At 41.7% G+C, this 24,054-nt stretch overlaps 1 protein-coding gene across 1 annotated transcript in view; it reads right to left on the minus strand.

The window, feature by feature from the left end:
- Positions 1-24,054, minus strand: part of RELN (reelin) — a 366,138-nt gene that overhangs the window by 104,486 nt on the left and 237,598 nt on the right. Inside the window, exons 20-22 of the mRNA XM_066633734.1 lie at positions 21,824-22,060; positions 10,340-10,532; positions 7,160-7,272 (exon numbers count right to left, since the gene is read on the minus strand). Coding sequence (XP_066489831.1) covers positions 7,160-7,272; positions 10,340-10,532; positions 21,824-22,060 — 543 coding nt within the window. The remainder of the gene's footprint in view (positions 1-7,159; positions 7,273-10,339; positions 10,533-21,823; positions 22,061-24,054) is intronic.

Raw genomic sequence — 24,054 nt, forward strand, 5'->3', positions numbered from 1 at the left:
AGGAAGCAGGGGTGGGGCCGACGGAGGATTGCAGAGAGAGAGGAAGCAGGGGTGGGGCCGACGGAGGATTGCAGAGAGAGAGAGGAAGCTATGGGCATCAAGGGTTAAAAAGCTACTGCTTGGGGGGAGCACTGCTGCCCAATCACCATTATAGACACAGAGGCTTGAGCGGCTGGTAAAGTGAAACTTCTTTTTTGTGGGTCCCAAAGCTAAAAAGTATGAGAATCACTGCACTATTGCTGTCCTTTACCAGTGATGATTTGTTCTACTTTGGTTCATACATTACATTCAGTAATGGAAACTGGAATTAGTACTTTACTGATGTATGTGTGTTGAAAGTATGTGGGGAAAAATTCTATTTTTTTTAGGGTGGCAAAACCCTTTAGACACTCTGATTATGAAGGCAAAAAGGCAATTTAAGGGGTTAAGGATAATCAATCCATGTTAACAAGCTTGTATATACTTATGGAGAAAATCTAATGAAGGATAAAAGTAGCCATTCCTAATAGTGTTGGTTATACAATTAGTTTACAGTCAATAGGAATGATTCCAGTTCACCTTTATTGCCCCCATTATTTTTAAAGTGGAATTAAATCAAAATGAACTTTTCACCCTGAATGGCACATTTCTGGTTTGTCCTTAACGGCTGTTTTTCAAGGAAAATGTCCTTACATATGCAGAGATAATATGCATGGGCAGTTCTCTAGATTTAATGCTCCCTGAGCACAGAATGCATTTACAGGGTAGCTCATAATGGTTATGAATGGCTCATTAGGGCCGATTACATCCACTACTCTGGATGTTAAGGAGTTCTGATCTACACACAGACACAACAGACCAAAAATATCCAGAGCGAGTTTTTGCTATTTATCTTGGCAATGATCTGAAGATAATGGGTCATTGATTCCGGTCCTTGGAAGTCCTTTGCTGTGTTAAAATGGTGTTTTCAGAAGTCACTGTGGTACATTAAAAGATAGGCACTGCGCTCTAAACAAGTTCCATGGCCACCATTTAGGTCAGAACAGATTAACCACAAGCTGTAGAGTCGCAAATCCGTGGAACATAAAGTAACATTTGCTTGCTTGTCATCTGCTACAACCTGTGCTTCTTTTTCAAAAGTCAGATACATGCAAATTGTTTTAAGTTTCTGGGATGATTATTCCATCTTTGTACTTACTAATTTTTTTAAAAAGGAATAATAATTTGATTATTTTCAACAAACTGTTGCAGTATATGTCCAGTCCCCAAAAAAGATGTTCCTGTTCAGAGCTCAGGAAGCCTTGCAATACTGTTTGGAGATGGGGATGCTGGTAGGGTGGGGATAGCAAGAGGACCCTCCCCCCCATTTTTTCTTCTCTACCCTCCCTAATTTCCTTCAGTTGTACTATATAATGCTAAAGGATTCAGATTGGACATGTGGAAGCTTCCAGGACTAAACACATCTTGTTGTCTGAAAGGGGGGAATTCCTATATTAGCAGCTACCTTTTATTGGGAAAACATCCCATCATTGTTTTCTATAGAGAACTCTCTGGAAATGGTCTAAGGCAGGGGTGGGCAAATGTTCAACTTTAGGGATCCTGGACCTTTAACAATTGTGTGGGAGAGAGAATTTCAGCAGCGAGAATTGCAGCTACACATGCTAAAATTCCCTCTTCTATACAATTGTTAAAGGCCCAGGATCCCTTAAGTTGAACATTTGCCCACCCCTGGTCTAAGGAATGAGAAGTCAGGCAGAGTGATGCTATCAATTAAGACTGTAGTTGAGAACAGTTGAGAATATTTCAAAAGTAAGTTGAAAAGAAAAGAAAAAAAAAGGAAAATGGAGGGGCAAAGAAGAAAGAGGGAATTGGTCTGCTCAAGCCCCTAACAGCATAGTCAGATTAAAGTTAGGAGATGTGTGCTCTGAGGTAAAAAAAACTCTCCTATGTATACTAGACAGGGTTTTTGGAGGACAAAGGAAAGGAAAAAGTACCTTTTCTCTTCTCCACTCTTGAGGCCTCCGTTCCATTGCATAATGTAGCAGTAAAATGCTCATTCAAGGCTAGCAGCCAGCCCCAAAATGATCCTCTAGAACAGGGGTGCCCAAACCCCATTTCTGGGGCCACTTGTGACCCTCGAGGACTCCCAATGCGGCCCTCAGGGAGACCTCAGTCTCCAATGAACCTCTGGCCCTCCAGAGACTTGCTGGAGTCTGTGCTGGCCTGATGCAACTGCTCTCAGCATGACAGCCAACTGTTCGACTTCTCGCATGAGCTGTGGAACAAGGGCTCTCTCCACTGCTTGCTGTTTCACATCTGTGATGCAGCAGTGGCAGCAGAGGAAAGGTTGGCCTTGCTTTGTGCAAGGTCTTTTATAGGCCTTGAGCTATTGCATGATCTCCATTGATTCATATAAGTTCCATCTCTAATATATTCATTTCTGTAAATTCATTCAAATTTTAAATGTAAATTAATTCTTTTTCCCCCCCGGCCCCCTGACACAGTGTCAGAGAGATGATGTGGCCCTCCTACCAAAAAGTTTGGACACTCCTGCTCTAGAACTATACAGCACAGCTAGTGATGGCCCAACCATGAAGCCATCTGAAATGTTCATGTGGAGCAGCACCTGGGAGGGGCAACAAGCAGCTGAGCCCCTCCCAACTCATCAGTCTGCTGCCCTTCACTGAGTGATCTGAATCTCTTCCTACTTGCTGGGAGCAAGTTGGAAGAGGATTGCAGCAACAGCAGGAGGAGGGAAAAAAAGCTGTCATGACTCCAGATTGCTTCACTCTCCATCTAATTGATGCTTATAAAGCAGCACATAGGCAGCAACAGGCAATCTGGTGCCTGCCCACCTCTTCCCAATCAAAAATTGCTGCATGAAGCCTTCCATTCCATCCCTCTTCCAGTTGCACAATGAGCATAAGCAGGACATGCTGGTTTCCCAGTGTCCCCTGTGCCTGTTCATTTCAAACAGAAGAGGAACAGAATGGGGAGGCTGTACAGCGCTCACTATGTAGTAAAGGGAAGGGGGGGCGGAAGTGAAACCCCTTGTTTGCCTGCCCACAATCAAAGGGAGGGGTGCAAGTGGGCACACAGGAGCTAAGATGGCAGTGCATGGCAGATTCAGGCAACGCAGGGGCACACACCGCCCCTGAGCAGAACAGGAGAAGTGCTAGTGGAGACTGGGAAGAAAAGAAGTGTTCATATCCACTCTGAAAACTGAGGCCTGAATTTCATTTAAAAGGCTCCAATTGCAGACTGGCTGGCGGTTTGGACACTAGCACTCCTCCAAAAAGTTGCGGAAACACTGCAACAAGTATATTGTTGCCAATCTCACTTGATATTTATTCCTTCCACCTCAAGCACTGTCTGTAGTGCAAGTGTGAAACTACAACATCAGCTTCAAGACAAATGGATCAGTTGGAGACATACTCCAGGAGAAATAAAGGAAAGGCACTTCCAGTTCTTATGAAAATTATCATACAGTGCTTGATAATAAAATAAGCTACACAGATTTTAATACAAATTAAAATATATTTTGAAGAAAACAGCAGCATAGTCTTCATTCCTAGGTGTAGCAAAAATTATGTTCCTCCTTTCTCAATGTCTGTCTTTCTCTCAAATTTTGTCCTTCTGTGACAACAACATATGAGAATTACTGTATTTAGCACAGTAATTAAGAGTTTCCAAACTGCCTGGCTATTTTAATGAAGAAAGTAAAAATGAAAGGGTGAGTGTCAGCTGCATCCTTAGTGATAACAACTGGTTGCTTGGACAATCACCATTTGGCTACTTCACAGAACAAGACTTTCACAAAATCAACATTGCTAAAAAACATGAATTGCAATGATTGATTTGCCTCATTTACTAATGCTCAAAATTATGTTTTGTTTTGCCTGGCAGAAAGGGTGTCCTTCCCTTTTCAAGATAATCTCCTTTTGGCTTCTTTAGTACTGTATATTTCATGTTGATTCAAGACAAAGTCAAATGTAAGCTTTCATTATATCATTCCAGCTACAAAGTCTTAAAGTAAATTATCCTTCTTTCCAAATACAACCAATGGCATTTATTTCAAGTAAACCACAAGTTGCGTCTTCTTGATAACCTTTTTGGATATTGGATTTAACATAGGATAATGCTGGTTTTTTTTCAATCTATTAAGGGAAGTTAAGGACCCAGGACCAGTGGAATTATATTTGCTACCTTCTGAGTTACTGTTAATTACATTTACCCAATTATCGTGCAACTCAGTCATTAGGTGTTGATTTGTTTATGAAGGCAGCAACTGGCAGCTGTTTGTATCTCATTAAGTCCGTTCTTATGTAAATGCCTTCCATAAAAGTGAAATTAATTTTCATCAGTGTTAGAAACATATAATTCATTGACAATGCAGTCCAGAGAGCAGGTGCATCTAGCTGATATTTCTAACACTTGTTACCCATGCCACATATTTTCCAGCACAACAGATCCAGGGTAACACAAGGACTCAGATACGCTATATTTACAGGTGTGTACGTTGCTGCAAAAACAATACAACATTCAGAACAGATTATGAAAGTGAAAGCTGCTTTCATCTGGAAGAAAGTAGCAGCATTCAAACTCATAAATGAGCATACAAGTTTCTACTAATTATTTGAATATGAGATCTCTCTGATCTTGCCAGATCTCTCCAACTCAAGGAGCTTTTGCATTTAGAGAGACGCAAGATCTCCTTTGTTAATATGTTCTGTTCTCCCCAAAATGAAAGAGCATAGGAGGAATATGCAAGGGAATTGGTGCATTTGAGACCCACTGAATCTCTTTTTCGATATAACTCAAAAAAGACCCTCAGAGGCTTTGAGCTGCATGGACAGTGTATTATTTCCTAAAAATAATACATGTCTGTTTTAAATATAAGGCATATAAAACATCACGGTTGCATCGCAGTAAAGTTTACTTGATGAGGCATGTAATAGGAATGCGGTACCTTTGAGTTATTAATACAGAGAAATGTCAAAAGATAGGAAAATCAAATCAGGCTGTCTAGCTTGTGCCATCTTATTGCTGTAAAGCACAGAGTTCAAAGAGAGCAAGAAATAATGCTAATGGGTTGAAATTCTCAGTTGATTGAAGCCTTAAAGATTAATAATATTTAATAATCATTATTTCAATGTTTATATCATTATTATTTCATTATTTCAATGATTAATTGATATATAATACAAAAAATCTAGTTAAAATATGCAGGTAAGTAAAAGCACTGATGATAAAACAGAGAAAAAAGTAGGTCTGGTCTTCTATGTTTCTTTTTTTTGTTTCATTTTGGAAACAGAACAAACTTCTGAACATTTCTGCAGACAAAAATGAAATAGGTCTCAAACATTAATGGAAATGGAGAGTTGGACTTACTGTTATGTATTCTTCTGGTCCACAAGCTGGACGGCAAGCAGCAAAGAATTAATTCCTCTTTTGATTATACAGCAGGGCCAAAAAGAAAAACATGATGTCCTTCCTGGAAAGGAAGACCCTCCCACTTGCAGGACTTAACCTCAGGGCAGAATATCCCACAAAAAAAGTTCTAACAATATCCCAGTAGGGACTCAACAGGAATAAAAAGAGATCAAACAAATCAGAAAAGAGGCAGGAAAGAGGGACTCCAATTATGTTCCTATTTGATCTTACTGCAAGGAATGGTGCAAATGTATATAATACAGCTCACCCTCACAAAGTCTCATGGAAGAGATACAATGGGATGGGCCAGCCTGCTTTCCAGCTTGTGACCAGAAGACAAAAGACATCATACTTGACAGTAATATCAGAGTTCCATTCTTGATCAGCTGAGCAGGACAGCAGGCAGTACAGAAATGTCAAAAAGCAGTAACATCATGCTACTGAAGAAGAAAACACTCTACATAGCACCCTCCTTTCAAAAGAGGGCCTAGCAGATGTGAACCTGTTAAACTGATAGTGACTGTCAAATGTGGAGGGTGTAGTCCAATTCACTCCCCTGTAGATGCCCTTGAGCAGGGTGCCACCTTAACTGCTCTGGTAGTGTGTCCAGGAATTGCTGGTGTATGTGCAGAGAATCCAGCTGTTTGCACCAGTGGCTTTGTAGCACACAATGGTGGTCTTTGTGCCACTGCAGCCGCAGTTACGGTGGCAGACTGGGAGATCTGCTGCTGTATATTACTAGTAGGATTGGGTTGTTAGGGAGCAAGAAATAGGGGGAAGGCAATTTTTGGTGGAAAAACAGTATGAGGGAAAGGCACAAGGGGAAATGTCACTTGCCTTATACGACACAGTCCCAACCAAGATCAGTTCCCCTGTGGCTGCATGTTGTCAAGGAAGAGGTGCTTCTAAGTTTAAGAATACCTCATTAACAAACTTATTTAAGTGAATGAGCAGTTTGGCCTGCAGGCAGTGGCATCACTAAGGTTTACATCACCGAATGTGGGAGGCCAGCACGTCACCCCCCATGATGGACTTCCTCCCATGCAGTGGGCAGGGCAATGACCTGGGTGGTGGGTGTGGTGATGCACCATTGCCCCGCCCCACTGGTTTTATTGGCTATAACTTTTCATAGAAAACAGATATTTCAACATGGTTTCTTCCATTGCATTCTGCTGTAAATTATGCATCGAATGGTATATAACATGATGGTATTATTTCTACAAATCACTATTGTAGTGATTTTGGTCACTAGTGGTGTCACCCTGTCCCATGGGTGTCACCTTACTAACATCTTATTAGTTCCTTGCAGTGTCAAAATAACATCTTACTGGCACTTTGAACAATCAGTCTCATTGGTCTGTTTTGAATTAAGGAAACGTATTTTTTTGTTACATAAGAGTTGCATTTTTGTTTGTTAGTTTTTGGGCCATAACTTTTGATAGAATGGAGATATTTCCATTTTTTTCCACTGCATTCTGCTGTAAATTACACATCAAATGGTATATAACATGATGGTATTATTCCTACAAACCGTGATTTTAGTGATTTTGGTCACTGGTGCACATCACCCCTGTGCGCCTCCTGGTCAGCCCGAACCCCCTGCACTCCCCTAGCGATGCCACTACCCTCAGGCTGGGTAAGGAAGTTTCAGATCCTGTTTTAGACATTAATAACCATTCGGTGTTAGTAGTCAAGACAAAACTAGTTTATCAGAAAAAAGGTTCTGTTGCTTTAAACCATGTCTTACCATGTTTTCGGAGGTAAACGGACTATGATTCTCCGCCACTGTGTATATTCACTGGAATGGTAGATACTTGCTGGTGTAAACTCCTGACAGCTAGGCATACTTGGAAGGCATTCCTTAAAATAAAATAAGTCTATCAGGATTGATGTGAAAATAAAATGATCTTGGTTGTTATTTAACATGAAGATTCTCCAGTCGAAAAGCAGAGGTTTTCTGTAGTGAATAAAATACTTCATTAAATCTCAAAACAATATCCTGTCATCTAGCAGTGAACAACTACTGCAATCCTGGGGGCAGGAATACTCTATATACCAGTGGTTCTCACACATTTAGAACCGAGACCCACTTTTTTGAATGAAAATCTGTCAGGACTCACCGGAAGTGAAGTCATGACCGGAAGTGACATCATCAAGCAGGAAACTGTTAACAATCCTAGGCTGAAATCCTACCCACACTTACCCAGGAGTAAGTCTCATTTACTATCATTGTTAAAAGAATATACATAGTAGCTTGTTAAAAGTACTGGTCTGTAACATTTCCCCAAATGCAGTCACATGCCACGGTGGCATCAAGTCTAATATATTAAAAATAAAATATTGAAATGAATGGGAACCCACCTGAACTTTTCTTGTGACCCACATAGTGGGTCCCGACCCACGGTTTGAGAAATACTGCTCTATACTTTAGACTAGGGGTGTCAAACATAAGGCCTACAGGTTGGATGTGGCCCCTGGAAGCAAGTTCTCTGTCCCCAGTTATAAGTGGGCTCTTCCAGTTTGGAACAGCCAAATTGGGCTCCAATAATTATAATAATAAGAGTTTCCAATAATTGGGTTCCCTTGAACTTATTAACAACAGTTGCACATTTTCTCTTCTGTCATTTGTAACTGAGTTTCTATATGAGAACAATATGCTTATTTCTGGACCGCTCTTTGGATGCTTGTCCGGCTCGAGGAGGCAGGCTGCCTAGCCCCTGGTCTGAACTTTGGGGCCTTGCAGGGGTGACCTGAAGGCAGAGTAGTTTGGCTGGCTTACCCTCTTTGGGCGACAGTGAAAGGCGGGCTTAATAACAATTGAGCTACGTCTGGAGTTGGGTGGACGCCCTTTGAGACTGGGGGACGTAGACGGCTAGGCCGTTTCCCCCATTTAGAACCTCGCACTTAGTTTGGGTATTGTTTTCTATTTTGCCTTGTTGCGCTTGTTGTAAGTTAATAAAGTGGCCCATTTAATCCCATACCTGTTGTTGGCTGTATTTATTGGGGAATGCATGGTAAAGGCAGCTAGCGTGCCTGTATGGGCACGCTAGCAATGATTGCCAGGCTTATCCCCCTATTAGCCGGCAGCAGGGCTTTGCTGCCAGCTGATTGGCTGGCTGGCCCTGGGGGGCGGGACGACTGAGCCTGATCTAGCACGCAGGCGCTAGACCCGGCTCAGTTCCGTTCCTGGAAGCGACCCCCGCCCACCCGCCCTGTAGCTAGTCTGGGATTAGCTGGTCGTTCTACAGAGGACCGGGTAGGAATTTTTGAGCATCATCTGATTGGCAATATGATGGTGTTTTGTTTTCGCCTACCTCAGACTGGCTATGGAGCGTGTTTGGGTCTGCAAGTTATGACTTACTCTCCTGGTCACTGGTGGTAGAAGTGCGGGGTGGGTAGACAGAAGACATTCTCCGGCGTCCAATCTAAGCCAGCAAGGGCAGGGGTAAACCAGAACCACTCTTTGGATGCTTGTCCGGCTCGAGGAGGCAGGCTGGCTAGCCCCTGGTCTGAACTTTGGGGCTTTGCAGGGGTGACCTGAAGGCAGAGTAGTTTGGCTGGCTTACCCTCTTTGGGCGACAGTGAAAGGCGGGCTTAATAACAATTGAACTACGCCTGGAGTTGGGTGGACGCCCTATGAGACTGGGGGACGTAGACGGCTAGGCCGTTTCCCCCATTTAGAACCCCGCACTTAGTTTGGGTATTGTTTTCTATTTTGCCTTGTTGCACTTGTTGTAAGTTAATAAAGTGGCCCATTTAATCCCATACCTGTTGTTGGCTGTATTTATTGGGGAATGCATGGTAAGCACATTTTCTCTTCTGTCATTTGTAACTGAGTTTCTATGTGAGAACAATATGCTTATTTCTGGCCATCATCTGCTTAATGATGTCACTTCCTCCTTACTGATGTCATTTCTGGCCCTCAACAGGCACCATGAATGCTATTCAGCCCACAATATCAAACAGGTTTGACACCCCAGCTTTAGATACTAGTTCGGGGGCCAGAACATCCCTATCTCTATGGATTGAGCTGGAATAGAGTTGACATAATCAAGGAGGCATGCTTGATTATAAAGTTTTGGGGGCTGGATTCTGCCCATAGGCTGGCAGTGCAGATATTATAAGACACGTCAGAAAAAGTGAGGTGCACCTATCATTCTTATGAAAAAGACAGAATGTTGGGGTTTAACTGTGTTCCACTGATCCCAGTGAGATGTAGGCAAGCTACACACATAGCATAATGCTATCAATCTACAACAAAACTGGGAAATAGTGAATACCGTAACTGAAAACTGATGTGTATATAGTTACATCAGTTTAAAAAAAGTCCAATTATTACCAATTTCTCAGTCATATTCCCATTTAAAACTGGCTTACTGTGCTGTGCAACAGAGAGCTAATGATGCTATAGAAGTATGTTAATCATTTTTATTTTCAGTCACTCAGCAAAATCTCAAGTGGAGAAGTAAACAAACTCATGGGTTACACAAGCATAACGTGTTATTTTACTTCTATTTTCCCTTCTCTTTTTTCACAGTACCAAAGTGGAGACAGTGGAGACAGTACCAAAGTTTGTTATACAGGTATATATTTTATTTTTACAATTACTTACATTAGTTAAGCCTGAGGAAGTCTTTCACTATTGAAAACTATACAAAATCTCTCAATAAAAATAAAATTAAGCAAAAGAGATATTCTAGTTCAGCCAAGTGATTGATTAAAGTGCAGACAATACTCTCAGTTGTAGATGTACTGCTACTCTGTCCACACTATGGATGCCCAGGATTCTGGTCTATACAATGTCCAGTAACATCCTTTTATTAAGGACATATTGCTTCGTATGTTTGTTCTTTGGAATTGGGAACATTTCCTGCAAAGCACAGGTTCATGTGAGCATTTTACATAATACTCATTTGATCAGACTTACCTCTTGAATTAGATGCCAGGTCAGCCCATGGTTAGTGGAATATTCCAGTTTCACCTGATTGTCCATGTGAGGCGTGTATTGCTGCCCACAGCCCATTACTAAGTTGAACTGTATCATATATGATGCTCCTATTTGCATAGACTGTGTTTCCACATAGCGCATACTAGAAGCTAATTTAGAATCTCCTGTAAAACTGGAAGAAGCAGGAAGGAAATTATTATTAACTGTATTTATATACTGCTTTTCAATGGAAAGTTCACAAAGTGGTTTACAGGAAAAAATCAAACAAACAACTAATGGCTCCCTGTCTCAAAAGGGCTCACAATCTAAAAAGATTCAAAAGAACACCAGCAGACAGCCACTAGAAAAGACACTGCTGGGCTGAGGAGGGCCAGTTACTCTTCCCCTGCTAAATAAAAGAAGAGTACCCACTTAAGAAGTGTCTCTTACCCAGTTAACAGGGGTTAAGGACTTGCTTTTGAATAATAAGGACTTAAATAGGGACTTGCTTTTGAAATAGTTCAGAAACCACAACCATGCATGAGCACGACACTATAAATTTCAATTGTTATATAGGTCCAGCCTATTTATACACAGATTTTTTTATACACAGATTTGACTCAACACGAATGGCCCCTGCAAATGAGAAGGAATGTCCTGATCCCTGGAGAAGGGGAAAAATGCATCCCTTTAAAATCAGTTTAAAAAACTGAACAGTCCTTTAAAATAGTCTCCTTAATGAGAGAGAAATAGAGGGCAGATGCCTGAAAATCCATCAATCCTTTTCTCTCCAGTGGATCCCTCCCTCCCCCGTGAAAGAAAGGTGATAGCTTTGCACTGGTGAAGGGAGGGACTGAGTGAAGTGCTTGGAGGAGGACTGATTGATGGATTGTCTTCTTAATGACTCTTATCTTAGTGTCAAAAGGTCAGCAAGGCTGTTTTTCAATCACCGGCACAAAGAAACTTGCTTTTTAAATTGATCTGCTATAGTACGTTTTTTGTCATCCACTTGAGTGCTTGGAACGGAACCCACGCGAATAGTAAGTCTCAAACTGTATTTTCTCTCAACATGAAAATATACACTATGTGCATGTAGAAGTGAAGAACTTAGATACAGAAAACCACAAAATGCAGTGGTGATCACATAGGATAAGACCTTTTCTCAGTGATGGATGCAAGGGAAAATATGACCCTTTTAGCTTGTGCAGGAAGACTGAACGCAAGTCTACATTTTGTGGCAACTGCACAACAGAACATGGGCTTGGGTTCTTTCAACCCCATTGTTTCAGGTTTTAGCCTCCTTCTCAATGTATGAGGACATGTCCATGTGTTGGCAACCTTCAGTCTCAAAAGACTATGGTATTGCGCTCTGAATGGTGGTTCTGGAACAGCGTCTAGTGTGGTTGAAAAGGCCAATCTGGGAGTGACAATCCCTTCCACACTGGGAGCAAGTGCAGTCTGTCCCTGGTCTGTCTCCCTGGCTATGGGCCTTCCTTCTTTGCCTCAGTCTGTTGGCCAAGTGTCTCTTCAAACTGGGAAAGGCCATGCTGCACGGCCTGCTATTTTGCAAAGGGTTCATTCCCAGCCTTCTCCTTTCTAAAGTTTTTCCAAAATGTTCTTCCAATGGCAGTATCTTTGTGTGAGGCAGAGTGCCTGAGATGGGAACATTAAAGACAAGCAAACTAAACACATTCTGAAAACACGTGGTAATAGTCCTGCAATGGAGAGCCGTTACGAGGATAGTAATGACAATTTAAAAAATAATCATGGGTCAGTAGGTCCCACCCTTGCTCACCAGGCATCACCACCTCTGAAAGTTCAGGCTTTGCCCCCTGAATCTCAGGGTCTGAGCCTCAGGAGATCTAGCAACCATACTTTCAGCTTACATTGTTTTTACTGTTAGTGTACATATACTCTCTCTCAATAAGTATACTTGACACATGTTATCCTTTTACAAGGCTACAGGGAAAATCAGTATCAAGGTTGGGATTAGCACTGAAAGGTTTTTCCTTCCTAGAATTTACCTGAGATCATTCAACCAGACTGTCTTTTGCTGGTTAGCTTTGTCCCACATACGTCAACATATACCTTAGAGCTTTAGAAGATGATACTGAAAATTGACATTAATTTTCTTAAGTTTCAAACAGGCTGGGGGTTGTTTTCCATCAGAAATTTAAGAATGCATGCTCCTGTTTAGTCTCTGACCTCTCTTTTTCTGCTATACAGCTTTATTTCCTAAAGGAATATTCTTTACATCTGGCTATATAAAACACTTTGGCCTCCACAGGCTGCCATGGAGCTAACTATTTTTGTTTAAATGAGAGACCAGGCTAATACCTAATATTTTTCTCAAGGGATCTGGATGAGATCTGAGAATGAAAGGGGGACATCCACTAAAATTGAGGGGGATATCCACTAACATTGAGTGTGGGGAGAGTTAAGAAAGACAAAAGAAAATATTTCTTTACTCAGCCCATAGTTAGTCTGTGAAACTCCTTGCAACAGGATGTAGTGATGGCATCTCACCTAGAAGCCTTTAAGAGAGAATTGGACAAATTTCTGGAGGAAAAATCCATCACAGGTTACAAACCATGATGCATATGTGCAACCTCCTGATTTTACAGGAGGAATACCTTAGAATGCCAGATGCAGGGGAGGGCACAAGGACTCAGGTTGTATCTTGTTGTCTTGTGTGCTCCCTGAAGCTTTTGGTGGGCCACTGTGAGATACAGGAAGCTGGACTAGATGGGCCTATAGCCTGATCCAGTGGGGCTCTTCCTATGTTCTTATGGGGAAGGAAGTAAGATGGCTTAACTGAGTGTTTTGCTCATCCTTCTAACACACAGTGATATGCCCATACAGGAAAGGAGGCCAGATCTGTGAATCTCAAAGCTTCTGGAAAATGCTATAATTTTCTCCCCCTTCAAGACACTTTTTAGAGCCAAAAAATCTGTGGCACAATACATACTTGAGCTAAAGGAGAAAGAGCAAGAGATACACAACATCAGATTGTTTCTGTCCTGCATTGTATGTATGTAACAAGCCTTCGTCTATCAGTAAAGGACCATATATCCAGTGCATACAGAACAAATGGAGCATTCTATTGTTATACAGAATTTGCATCATCAGCAAAACACAGTCAGCTGCAAAATACCAGGGTTTTGTTTATCTTGGTTCAAAGTAATAAAAATACAGCAAATCATTATGCAACAAAAAATAAAAATATGAGGACAATGAATGAAAGCAAGTGAAATGAGCAGTGAAATTGTTAAAGGATGTCATGTTAATCTGGATTTCTCTGAACAACAATCAACAATTTCTCATGTCTAAATTAAATGGGTGTATCTCTTCCTTCTTATCTCAGCGTGAAAACTTGGCTTCATGTACATTCTGGGCTTTCAGTATATTTTATACATTGAACGAACAGCTGGGGAAAAATAACAATGCTGCCTCCTATTTGAATTTTTTTCAGAAATAAAACCTTTGAGAAGAAGGAATATACTTGTTTCATAGGTCACTATAAAAAATCCACAGAAGGTGTCATATACAGAGCACAGTGGGCTATGATATGGCAAGATATGCTTTTTTTTTTAACAATACTTCTTCATAGGTTCTTTTTATGCCCGAAGATAGCCTGTAGCCATAAATCAGTAGCATTAAAGGTGTCAAATCTACTTCCTTCACCACCTCTTCTGCCAGGAACTCTCCAGTGTACCTGCTTATTGCTGATTTTTACTGCTGGAGTCCTGACTGTCTTTCTTTGTGTGAAGAAACATATGTTTGGAATCCATTTGAACACTGTCAGAAGGTAGCCTAATATATAGGCTATTTCACCAAGGAAGAACAACCAAATGCTCTCCAGAAACAATGAATCAAGAAGAGGTTTGTTATAAACATTCTTCTGGGAACTGATTTCTACTTGTACATTTAATTGAAAGATGTACAAGCTCAAAAATAGTCAACCTCCACGGGTATACCCACAGTAATGAGTCCACCTGCAAGCACTGTAGACTAATTGGTACATGTGGGAATGATAGTATAGTAAATGCCAGCAAATCATTACTCTCGGTTAGGTGTAGTGGGACTTTCACATTTACTGCACTTTCAGATTCATTCCTTTCACTGATAACAGAAAGCTACATGGATATAGTTGAACTGATGAGCTGTGGCAGACAAACTAAGCACGTTATGAGAAAAGGTAGAATCTAGATTCTAAATATTTCTTCCTGAAATGATAGCAAAGCTTTTCATTACAGTATTAATGTATATCCAATATACTTAGATATCTGTCTGTGAGACATTATGCACATCTACTGTGTCACAGAAACAATCATTGCCCATTTAGACTAGGGCCTAGTATCTAGTTCTGCCCAGTATCAGATAATGTTCTGCATGATATTCAGAATCAGAACCCACTGCATCAGAGTACTAAAGTGCTCTTCTGCATTTAGGACCCTATCCTACTCAACTTTCCAGTGATGATGCAACCACAATGCAGCCCCAAGGTAAGGGAGCAAATGTTCCCTTTCCTTGAAGAGGCCTCTGTGACTGCCCCTCCACCACAGGATGTGATGCATGCCCGGTTGGCATGGTTGCATCAGCACTAGAAAGTTGGATAGGATTGGGCTCTTAGTGGATTAGCCATGAACTGTTTTGATTATCATGAGTGGACATCCTGATAAGAGAGTTCATTCATTCAATTTCCAGCCGCCATCCCCCTGGCCTCTCTCAATGGCTGCACAACCAAAAGGGCCCTCTCAGATACCAAAGAGAACAAGATCGGACTGTACAGAAGAAGGTGGTCTCTCAGATACGCTGGTCCCAAGCCGTAAAGGGTTTTCAAGATCAAAACCAGTTGCTTGGGCCCAGAAATGAACCAGCAGCCAGTGCAGAGACTCTGCACTGTCTCTGTTTGACAGAGGTCAAACCGCTGACCTCCAGCAACCACAACAGTTGCTATATGCTTCACTAGTTGCAACTTCTGAACAATCTTCACGGCAGCCCCACATAGAGCGCATTACAATAATCTAATCTTGAATGTCACCATGGCATGGACCATGGTGGCCAGATACGACTGAGGGAGATATGGCTACAACTGGCAGATTAGCCAAAGCTGAGCAAAGGCACTTCTGTCCACAGGAGCAACTGTGGGTCCAGGATTACCCCCAAGCTGTTTCATTTTCAGGGATAGTGCAACCCCATTCAGAGCAGGACAATAGTCCAGTACCTGTATCTTGGATTTCTGAACCAAGAGGACTTCTGACTTGTCCAGATTTAACTTTAGCTTGTTGCATGCTGAATGTCATCAGCACACAAATGGCACCCAACTTCGACTCACCAAATGACCTCTCCCAGAGGTTTCATAAAGATATTAAATAACATGGGGGACAGTATGGAACCCTATGGCACCTCATACCCCAAAGGCCAAGGCAACTAGCAGGAGTCCTGCACTACCACCATCTGGGATCTATCGGCCAAAAAGAAAAGGAACCACCACAAAATGGTGCCCCTAAATCAGCCAACTGTCCCAGAAGAACACCATGGTAGATGGAGTTGAAAGCTGCTGAAATGTCTGAAAGGACCAGTAAGGATGCACTTTCCAGCCTTTGGTGTAGGTAGGTCACCCATCAGGGCAACCAAGGCCATCTCTGTTCCAAAAGCCAGACTGAGAAGGATCCAGATAATCTGCTTCATTTAGGGCCCTTTGGAGCTGAGATGCTACCACATCTCAAATGATGTACAAAAGCAGATTCCACACCAGTATGTTCTAATCACATATTTAATACCAACACTTTTATCGTTCTATAATAAAATTTATAATAGCGTACAAGATTTATACTTGTATGACATTTCCATTCAACAGCATCATCTTCTTGCATGTAAGTTTCTACAGGTCATTTGTTATTTTAACGGGATGCTCACACATGTCCTTAAACAAAGAAGTGGGGGAAAATAAAGAACAAGATGGAAAACGAGTAAACTTTCCGAGATGGTCTACTTCTGAAATCAGGAGCTTGCACATACCTATCAAGACTTGAAACCCATGATGGACATTTCCTCCATAAATTTGTCCAATCCCCTTTTAAAGGTATCTAGGCAAGATGCCATCACCACTTCCTGTGGCAAGGAGTTCCGCAGACTAATTACACGCTGGGTAAAGAAATATTTTCTTTTGCCTGTCCCTAATGCTTCCAACACTCAATTTTAATGGATGTTCCCTGGTTCTGGTGTTATGGGAGAGGGAAAAGAGCATCACTCTATCCATTCCCTGCATAATTTTGTATGTCTCAAATCACGTCCCTCCTCAGGTGCCTCTTTTCTAGACCAAAGAGCCCCAAATACTGTAGCTTTTCCATGTTAAGAGAGGTGTCCCAGCCCATCAATGTGAACTGAAGATATACGGTGACATGGATTGCAGGTATGAGATGCACTAGGTGAGCAGATCTGATTTCTGGGCAGTTTTGCCCCCCCCCCTTTTCTTATTGTAATATATTTTTATGAAGTCACTTTACTTCCATGTAAATGTCCCATGATCTTTAATGTGAATAAATGGCTTTCCACTTAAAGAAAACAGTTGGGAATAATTCCATCATGACTCTAAAATCTTAAGTCATACCTTCATATGCCTATTATAAAATGAAGAACCAAATACTAGTCTCAGGTATCACGTTAAAATTAATGCAACAGTTATTTTATTGTTTGAGTTAATTTGCAACTCTCAAACAGCTGAAAGGACAAGAAATATATCAGAAGGTATATCTGTCATTTCTTCTATAAGACATTTTATAAATGTTGGAACTTAAATAAAAAGCTTGAAGCAGAAAGAGATTCTGGTTTACAAATTCATATCTACAAAGAGAGACCCACCAGATAATTAGAGACATCTTTTTCCTCTCCTGAAATTGTGCTTTAAGACGACATGGTGTAAAATGATTTATAGCATATTGACTACAGTTCTTCTAATAAAAAGCAATTGTCAGAGTTTTCCCAAGAGAGCACTCTCCATGCCATAGCAAACCATGCTCATAGAAAGTCATGAGTTAGAAAATGAGAAGCAAATGGACTCACAGCTGGGAGAGGCCAACAATAATTAATTTAAGTACCAGCCACTTGCGCAGACCCGAGATAAGTTAAAAATTTCCCTTGAGAGAAACAAGGTCAGTGAAGGGAACAGTTCACATCTCACAAACCTTATTGAGGACTACTTATATGGCCCAACCATTTGAATGTTCACATTGCTTTTCTGTCTGATTCAATGCAGGAAAGAATCAACATTAAGAAAATGCTGCTGAGTAATTAACACTGATTTCTGGTTTGGGTGATAAGGGAGAAAAACATCATATAAGCATAGAACAGGGGGAAAATATCAAAGAAAACTTTTACCTTGCCATCAATCTAAAACACACAAAGAAACCCACTCATAAACAAAATAACCCCACACCTACATATGCCAATCTTATGAGAATGGAGGGACAACAATGGCATTAAAGGCCTTTCATTCCAATTCCGAGTAAAATGATGCAAACAGTTTGAGCCCAAACAGTTTGTTTCATTTTAATGAGCAGTGAGTACTTCCACTGTCCCTATTAAAGTGGTTAATGCAGTTTCAACAGCCTCATTATCACTGCCAGAGCACATTCTATGTTGTTCTCACAGCCAAGTCAACGCCTTTCAGTTGGAAAGATGATCAGAAAGTCAAATCAGAATGTTTAAAATGTGTATGTTAATAAAGTCTGGATCTTGGTTTTTCATGCCCTGGGGGAAGGGGGCACTACCATTATTTACCATTTTCCCCATAATCACTATGATTGCAGTTTCTCAAAGTTAATTTTTCTATACAAACTAAATCCACGGTAGAGGAAAATGTTTGATAAATCAAACTGTTGCCATCATGCTTTAAACCTTAATGCACAAATTTAATTCTTTTCAACTTTATTTGAACAGATGCTAACTATTAATGAAAAATAACTTTTCACCATACCAGTCCTAATGCGTTAGTAATACCGATACATAAACATAAAACTAATGCAATATTCATATGCAAATTGATAGGCAAAATTTTCATATGTTATGAAATAAAAATCTTCCAAGTAACTGAAACGTGGCTCACTATAATTGAATCACTCCATTCAGGTTCCGCTGCTATTACATCACCCTGATCTGTTTCAGTAATGGCCCAATCCTATACTTACCATCCACATCCAACTAGCATTAACTTCTATATAGCAGCCAGGGTCAGCTGTAAAAGGCATTCTGGCAGGATGCTACTCAGCATACTGCCGGGGATGCTGGTGGGAATGCTGGTACCTTCCTGCCTATGTCACCCGCTCTCCTACCAGCTCTCCTACTGCCTGCCGGAGCATGCATGATGGTAGGAAAAGCAGAAGAGTGGGGTACGGTAGAATGGGCCAGTGACAGGGGCAGGGGATGGGTGGGTCAGATCCAGGAAAGGGGTGGATTTGGTGGCTGCAGTGGCCACAGAATCCTAACAGCCTTCCCTGACCCCACAGTGTGGGTCCACATGCCAGCTATTTAGCTAGCACAGGTCCAAGTAAACCCCATGTGCTGCGGAGGCTGACCCCCACAACTGTCCTCCTCACAGCAAGGTGCCCTGGTAGCCTTTTTGGCGCCATTGCAATGGTGGGAGGAAGAATGGATTGAACTCTAAAATAATTAGGCTACAGTGTGAAAGAACATATGGCCAAATTTGTGCAGCTTGATCCTATGTATATTTCCTCAGAAGCATTATCACAGTTTTAAAAAAAAAACAACCTTAAAGATTTAAAAACCCATTCATTCAAAGTAATCTTGTAAGCTCAATTTTTTTTTTTTTTTTTTGCTTTCTGGTGGACCCCTATTCCCACTCCAGATCATTCTGTGTTCAAAGGAGTCTCACTAATACATATTCTTGTCACAGGAATTCTTGAAACTCATAGGAAATTAATCTGTTGATAATATCCAAGTGGAAAGAGATAGACTAAAAATGATTATTTATTTATACAAATAAACAAAGGGAACACTTCCGTTCTGTGTTCTGTTGCTGCATTTTACAATTTTTACAACGTACTGAATGTAATGAGTTTGATGCTCTGGCAAGTAAGCCTTATGGATAGAACGCAACTACTGATCTGATGCTACAATATCACAATGGGTTGCTGTGTTGCACTGTGGGGTGGCCCAGGATGTCACACATAGCAGTGTGGGTTGGTGCTTCTGTGGTAGCAACAGCCACTATGACTAGCACAGCATACCTCCTATAAAGCTCATGAGATGCATAAAACCTGCTGTAACAGGATAACTAGTGCAATATAAGGAACAGTTCACTGAACCTCATCCTATAGATGTTTTAGGCGCCACGCAGCAAGCTACACTGACACAACCTCGATATGGAGTACAATTCATCAATGGGATGAAGACAGTACTGCATGACAAACACTTCCTTCACCTCTTAAGCTGACACAAGTTACCACCTGCAGTATCACCAGTGGTTTCAGTGGAATAAGATACCAAAACAAAGTGTCTTAAGTACATTAAAAACTAACCAAGTCCTAATGTTCTACTTTGTTTTTGCTGCAAGAGACTAAGAGCCCAATCCTGAGCTCTGAGCACCAGCTTACTGCCGGCATGCACCTTACGGCACGTTTGTGAACTCTAACGTTGGGTGAGCGCCTGTGCCAGCGCAGTGCTGGGCTAGCACAGGGTGGGTGCTCGGCCTCCGCCACTTGGCATCGCATGGACCACCGAGCAGTGGAGAGTAATGCAGGGGTGTGGGGAGAGGCATTCTGGGGAGGGGGAGGCGGGCAGAGAGAGAGAGTGGGGAGGAGACGTGATGGGGAGGGGGAGGCAGGGAGAGGGCAGGGGGGAGGCGTGCTGGGGGGAGGAATTGGGGAGGCTCTGGTCTATCTCCTTTGCTCCACCAGATCCAAAACCTCCGTGTTGGGCTTACCACCCAACATGGAGGCTTTTACCATTGTGGGGCTACTGCGCTTACCTGGGGGAAGGGGACGAAAGTCCGGTGGCTGCCTTGGGTGCACAGGATGTGGTGGCAGCCATTTTTGGTGCCACCGTAGCCGTGCACCCCAGGCAGCTCAGGATTGGGCTCTAATAGCCCAATCCTATCCATTCCCAAAAGAGACGAACGCTATCTGGGGAGGGGGGAAGCGGCAGACTTTGGAAGGGAAAGGGGATTTAAATCCTCTTTCCCCTCCATAAGCCTCATACTGTGCAATAAGTCTCCTTGGAACCATGTCAGCAATTTTGCTGGAACAAGTCCAAGGATGCTGTTGCCTAAGGATACAAATGCCATCGCTGCCAGATCGACCCCTTTCTGCAGCCTCCCTGCCCCTTCCCCCTTCCCATACAGTTTTGCCCCCTCCCCACCCTAGTTCTGCTCTTCCCCACCCCTCCCTGCCTCTGCTGCAATCTTACCTGCCTTGGTGGGTCCTCCTGGATTCACTGACATGGGCAGGAAGGCTCTGGCCTTCCCACCAGTGCTCTTGCAGCTTGCCAGTTCATGCTGCCAGTTCATGCTTTACAGTGGCTTTCCAGCAGCTGCTACCAGCAGAACACACATTCCACTGGAGACTTAGTCCAATAGGACTGGGCTGTAAAACAGCAGCCTCTCTGGAAGTTGTCACTATGGCTATGTTGGCAAAGTCAGTTTTTATGCATGGTTGCATATACAGACATTTATAAGCAGGGACTATTGGATTTTCTAGACAGAGACTATTCTATGGCTTGAATCAGAAAATCACTGGGTGCACTCATGCCAAAATTAAGCATTTTGAAAATGCATTTATTTCAGTGAGACAGTGTTAAGCATGTGCTTAACTGGATGTCAGTATGCCTTAGAGGTTTTCCTTCTTTTTAACTCTCACCCCTTGGTTTCTGCTGAATACAAGAGACCAAATAGGTGCAGAACATAGATAACCCTTTATTAATTGCGTAGTTAATATGTCTTCTAATCATATTATATTCCACCTCCCATCCTTAATTTGCATGAATTAATTACTGTATCTAAAGGAAATCAGAGCAGCTAATTGTTCTTTAATTTACATCTGTGATCAGTTAAGGATAAACTTCAACATGTTGCAGGCAAAGGAACCATGTGAGCACACTCTCATCAGCAAGCATAAATCACACTGCACAGCAGTGTAAAATTTACTCCTCATTACATACAGGTCAATGAACACACTGTTGTTCATGTTGTGTGCCCAGGGGAATATTCTAATGAACAAGGACTAGGAAGAGAGTCAACCGCATAAATTAATTAGCACTTTCCAGCACTTATTTGGATACACAGAAAAAGTAATTCTATAATGCTTTTCACATGCACTTTGTAGCTGTACCCTAAGTAAATTTACATTTACTCAAAACTTAGCTCTATAGAATCGAAAGGCTGTCATACCAAGAAGGTATGTTATAGGACTACAACTTTTTCTCTCAAAATTAACCACAGTAAAAAGACAAAAATTCATTACTCACCAAAGTGTCCAGTCATGGCCACAGTATGGTTGAACATTTCCCAAGTAAAATCCAAGAGACTGAGTAACTTCCACCAGGTTAGTGAAGTCTAGGCTGATGCTGTTGAAAAGTACAGAAGTCATGATGATTTCATCAATAGCCCACACGTCTTCGCCTTGAGCAGAATGATATGGTTGCCACCATCGGAACTGAATGCCAAATTGTCTTGCATCTTCTGGTAGTTCCACTGAAATTATCCTTTAGAAAGAAACAGATGACTTTACTGAAATGGCCACAGTAGCAAAATCGCTTATGGTGCTTTTGTGACAGTATGTGCAGGCAGAACATGCATTCTGAAAATGGATTGGATTGAGCCATAAGTAAATGAAAAGCAGCGGTAGAGTGGGGGAAATGCGAAAGAGACAAGTGCCAAAGTTGAATGATAGACAGAAAATTTTGTATAATTTTAAAGCAAATTGAAAGAATTAAGAGTCTATCACAAGCAGAAGGTGACTGGAACCCATTCAAGAGGTAACTGAAAAGCAATAAATTATTGTGGTAAGATATAGTCTATAGACTGAGACAGACTGAACTGGATTCCACTGGGAACATGATATTTACAGTGCAAAGAAATGTATACACTTTTGTATATATCATGGTCAAACCAGTTTGCATACGTTATCTTAGAGCCCAATCCTATGCCTGTCTACTCAGAAGTAAGTCTCATTATAATCAATGGCACTTACTCCCAGGAAAGTGTATATAGGATTCCAGCCTTAGTAATCCCTACAACAACTCTACAAGGTGAGTCATTATTATTATTATTATTATTATTATTCCCGTATTGCAGATGGGGGGGGGGGACCAAACAGAGATAGTGGCTTGCTCAAAGTGATGGCTCAAGTAAGAGTAGAACCAGGAGTGCCCCTGGTTTACAGCTCACATTTCAGTATTATACTGGATCTGCTGTCAGCTCTATCATTTGTGAATGTTTACATGCAGCCTTGACTTTTATTATGGCTCTGTAGGAGACTAGTACAAATCAACAAGGAAATAGCACCCCTTGTGCAGCAAGGGATCTTGATGGTTACAAAGATTCTATAGTTTCACACAAATGGCAGTGCAAAGGTTTTAGGCAGATTTGACAGCTATCATTTCATATCAGGACAGATAAGCAATACCAATTGCCATGTCTGAAACAGAATTCCAACTACAGAACATCCCCTGAGGGCTGTTACAGAACTTTCTTTTCTCACTGGGGCACCAGATAAGCCTCTTTTTACCCAGAGTTAGTGCCAGGAAAGCATGAAGCCCAGACTTGGTTAAAAAAAAAAAGGTTTTTAGCTATCTTCTTTCCCCTTCCTTCTTCCCCATAAAAAGCCACATGCAGGGTGGAATTTTCCAAAAGTGACCATAGATTAATGCTAAAGCCCTATCTAGATCCAAATGTGTCAATATACTATGTAGGTGCATCATAAGCCCGTGTTCAAAGATCCCTCACATTCATGCCTAGGAACATGAACCTGTAGTAACCTGTGCCTTCAGAGCCAAATGGAGTTCTATGATACAAGTGGTATCCGCAGGGAATTTGTTCTGGAATCCCCCCCCCCCCACAGAAGCTGAATTTCACGGATAATTAAATCCACTATTGGCCCCATCTGAGCCCTCTGGAGGGTATTGGAGCTGTGGTTGCTTCTGGAGGGCTTTCTGAAGCCAAAGAGGCAGCATGTGTCCACCCGCTGCCTCTGCTGACTTCACAGAATGGCCTTTTAGGCAAAAACAAAAAACAAAAAGCACTACTTCTGGTTTCCCTTGGGAAACCAGAAGTGATTTTTTTAATGCCATATAAGGTATTTTAAGGCCCAGGAAAGCCCCTGGAGTGCAGGAGCAGCAGTGTCAGTGTTTCGTGAGATGAAAAAGGTTGAAAAGCACTGGGTTAAGCAGTTACTTCCCCTGCCACTTTTCTGCAATTTTTCAGGTTGTTTTTCAGTTAAAAGAAAACAAACACCATTGGGGAAAGATATAAAGGGGTCAGCGTATATATGTAATTTAGCCCTCAGACTGGGAGAGAATATATAAATCTTTTCATATCAACTTTAAATCTGCCCGGTGTATTTGGTTGTATATATGGCACACACTTCTGCCTGATTAAATGATATAATCTGTGGAGATTTTATATTTAATTGTAAATTTAGTTTTACATATGTTTTCATGTGTACTCATGCATCCAGCCACTAACAATTGCTTGGAAA

Source organism: Tiliqua scincoides, chromosome 7 (assembly GCF_035046505.1).
Source record: "Tiliqua scincoides isolate rTilSci1 chromosome 7, rTilSci1.hap2, whole genome shotgun sequence".
NCBI classification, from domain to species: Eukaryota; Metazoa; Chordata; class Lepidosauria; order Squamata; family Scincidae; genus Tiliqua; species Tiliqua scincoides.